The sequence below is a fragment of the Gossypium raimondii genome, chromosome 10 (assembly GCF_025698545.1).
Source record: "Gossypium raimondii isolate GPD5lz chromosome 10, ASM2569854v1, whole genome shotgun sequence".
NCBI classification, from domain to species: Eukaryota; Viridiplantae; Streptophyta; class Magnoliopsida; order Malvales; family Malvaceae; genus Gossypium; species Gossypium raimondii.
In genome coordinates, this window is record NC_068574.1 from 53,118,138 (window position 1) to 53,120,976 (window position 2,839).

The 2,839-nt window shown below is 35.3% G+C and overlaps 1 protein-coding gene across 1 annotated transcript; it reads right to left on the reverse strand.

The window, feature by feature from the left end:
* Positions 1-229: 229 nt before the first annotated feature.
* On the reverse strand, positions 230-1,903 carry LOC105778041 (cytochrome P450 83B1). The gene is made up of 2 exons (XM_012601605.2): positions 981-1,903; positions 230-881 (listed from the first exon to the last, which is right to left on the reverse strand). The coding sequence occupies exons 1-2, from the start codon at positions 1,884-1,886 to the stop codon at positions 270-272; spliced, it is 1,518 nt and encodes a 505-aa protein (XP_012457059.1). The 5' UTR covers positions 1,887-1,903; the 3' UTR covers positions 230-269.
* Between the last annotated feature and the right edge of the window lie 936 nt (positions 1,904-2,839).

Genomic DNA, 2,839 nt, shown 5'->3' on the forward strand with positions numbered 1-2,839 from the left:
AATAGTTAACCGATGATATCCTTATTTTTACTAAATTGCTCCTAACCAATTAACATAGTTATCTATTGTCTTTTGTCGCTATTATTTTATTAGGCAAAATTGCTCATGATTATATATTTTAAATTTGAACTCAAATATAGTAAGAGTAATTGTGGGTTAATTAAACATGCATGGTGTTAATAAGCATTATTATAGAATGTGGTTCAAACTGTAAAAAGTACAAACTTGAGAGATTAATTAGCAGATAAATTACCATAACAGTACATTGTTTAATCATTAATCTTCCTAGCGACAAGGATAAGAGCATTTTTTTTGTGTGTAGTAAGACCAGGTACAATATCAAAGTCTATGTCTTTCTTGTTCATTCCGGTCGACATTTCCCAATCAAACTTGTAAAGAAGATTAGCAAGGGCAAGCTCCACTGCTGCAACTCCCATATGCATTCCAGGACAAACCCTTCTACCTGCACCAAAGGGTATGAGCTCAAAGTTCAACCCTTTGTAGTCAATAGAGCTGCCGATGAACCTTTCGGGACAAAATTCTTCAGGGTTTTCCCAAGCTTCAGGGTCTCTTCCTATTGCCCATGCATTCACATACACTAAGGTTTTGGCAGGTACTTGGTACCCACCTACGCTGCACTTTCGAAGTGTTTCTCGAGGCACTAACAATGGAACTGTTGTTTGCAACCTGAATGTTTCTTTTATCACAGCTTTTAGGTAAGTTAAACCTTGAATGTCTTCTTCATTTACAAATCCTTTTGTCCCAATCAAATCCCTCACTTCCGCTTGAGTTTTCTTCAAACACTTTGGGTTTTTCATTAGGAAGCACATGGCCCAAATCACAGTGGCTGCTGTTGTGTCTGTTCCAGCAATAAACACATCCTACATAGAGAAAAAAAAAAGAAAAAAGAAGAGGTTATATGATATATGCATAAAGTGTGAAGCTAGTGATAGAAACTTCGCGTGAAAATGAGATAAGACCATAAGAATAGCTTTTATGTGATCTATGATCAGATCAAATGGAAAATCACGATCTTTCTGAATTCTTAGTAACACATCGAGTATGTCCTCTTGCTCTGGTATTTGTCTATTTGGATCGAGATGTTCATTAATGAGCTGTTGATAGAAATTATCAAGTTCTTTGGATGTTTTTTCAAGACGAGAGAAGAAGCCGGTGAATCTATCAACCCAACCCATGAAAGGAAAATAGTCAGAGAAACTAAAGCATGACAACATGGCTTCACTTTCTTTAAGCAACCCATCGAACCTGCTTCTTTCAGCTCCTTCGTCATCGTACCTCTTACCGAAACCTACTCTACATATTATTGAACTGGAAAGGCACATCATTGCCTCACTTAAGTTGACAGGCTTAGAATCAATGGATAATCGGCATATTTTTTGAACCAGGCGAGCAACTTCATCTTCTCGGATGGGACGATACTTTTGCACTCTGCTAAACAGATGCACAACACAAAGTTTCCTCATCTCACGCCAGTAGTCAGAGTATGGTGAAAAAGACAAATCCGAGGCATTGTAAGATAATCTACGAGCACCACAAAGACTAGGTCTACTGCAGAAGTCAAGGTCATGGGTTTTCATAACCGCTTCAGCCATTTTTGCTGAAGAAACTACGAGGGTTGGCTTAAATCCAAATCTTAAGAACACGAGAGGACCGTACTTTTGAGAGAGTTTATAAAGAAAAATATGAGGGACTGAGTTATCAGACATCAGCATATGTAAGTGACCGATAAAGGGAAGACCTGGAGGGCCTGGAGGAAGAGGAAGAACAAGATTAAGATTGCCATTGGTTCTAATACTACGTTTTAGGAGAATGAAGAGGAAGAAGGGTAGAGCTATAAGAAAGATCATAAACAGTACGATAGCCATTGTAATCTACACAAGTCTGTCTGAGACATGAGAGGAAGAGTCCCTTTATAGAACTCTTTGGCAACTTTTTTATTTTATTTTATTTTTTGAAATGAAACCGTGGGGACTCAGAGGATAATGCATACGCATAGAGGAGATTTGGGTGGATTGGTTGGCAGAGAAGTCATATTTAGGCATTATTATAATATTTACGCATGAAAGGCGTTGACATCCTTGTTATAGAGCATTATTAGTTGGGATTTAGGGCTAGTGGAGGGAGTTATGGAATTAGGGCTAGTTTGGATGGGCGGTGTGTTTACCTCCGGTGAGGTTATAAACAGCAGTGGTGGTGAGATTAGTTACTGTAGCGGTGAGATTGGGTACTGTAGCGGTGAGATTAGAAATAATGGTGGAGTGTGTGTTTAGATTCAAACGCAGCTGTAGCGGTGAGGTGAGAATGAAAAATGACTATTAAGGACATCAGATTAGAATTGATATATAATAGAAGTTATTTAAATTATTTTACTTTTTTAAAATTATTAAAATATGCAAATTCATTTAATAAAATATTAAAATGTATCTTCCAATATTTTAATGAATTATATAATTAATTTAAATTAATTATTAGATAAAATGATAATTATTTTAATTTTTATAGTTATAATTAAATTTTTTATAACAATGATAAATATTATTTTCACAAATAATAACATTATACTTGGATCTAATTTTGAAGTATTTAAACGAATGATTTTTAATAAAAAAAATATAGTAACATAAGACATAACAAGTTTCATTATTACTAGAAATTAGGTTATGATACAAAATGTGTTTACAAATATTGATTCATTAAACTAGTTGCAATGATTTCCCTTAACATTGTGATTTCAAGGTCACTTTCTCTGTTAGAAGAACTCAATTCACCTCTGTCAAACTGGCTTGAAGAGACTGGCATGTCCGGTATATTCTCAAAT

Coding starts and splice junctions, on each gene's coding strand:
- LOC105778041 (XM_012601605.2), bottom strand. CDS start 1,886: ATGGCTATCGTACTGTTTATGATCTTTCTTATAGCTCTACCCTTCTTC. Junction 882..980: donor ACATAAAAGCTATTCTTATG/GTCTTATCTCAT, acceptor TTCTCTATGTAG/GATGTGTTTATTGCTGGAAC.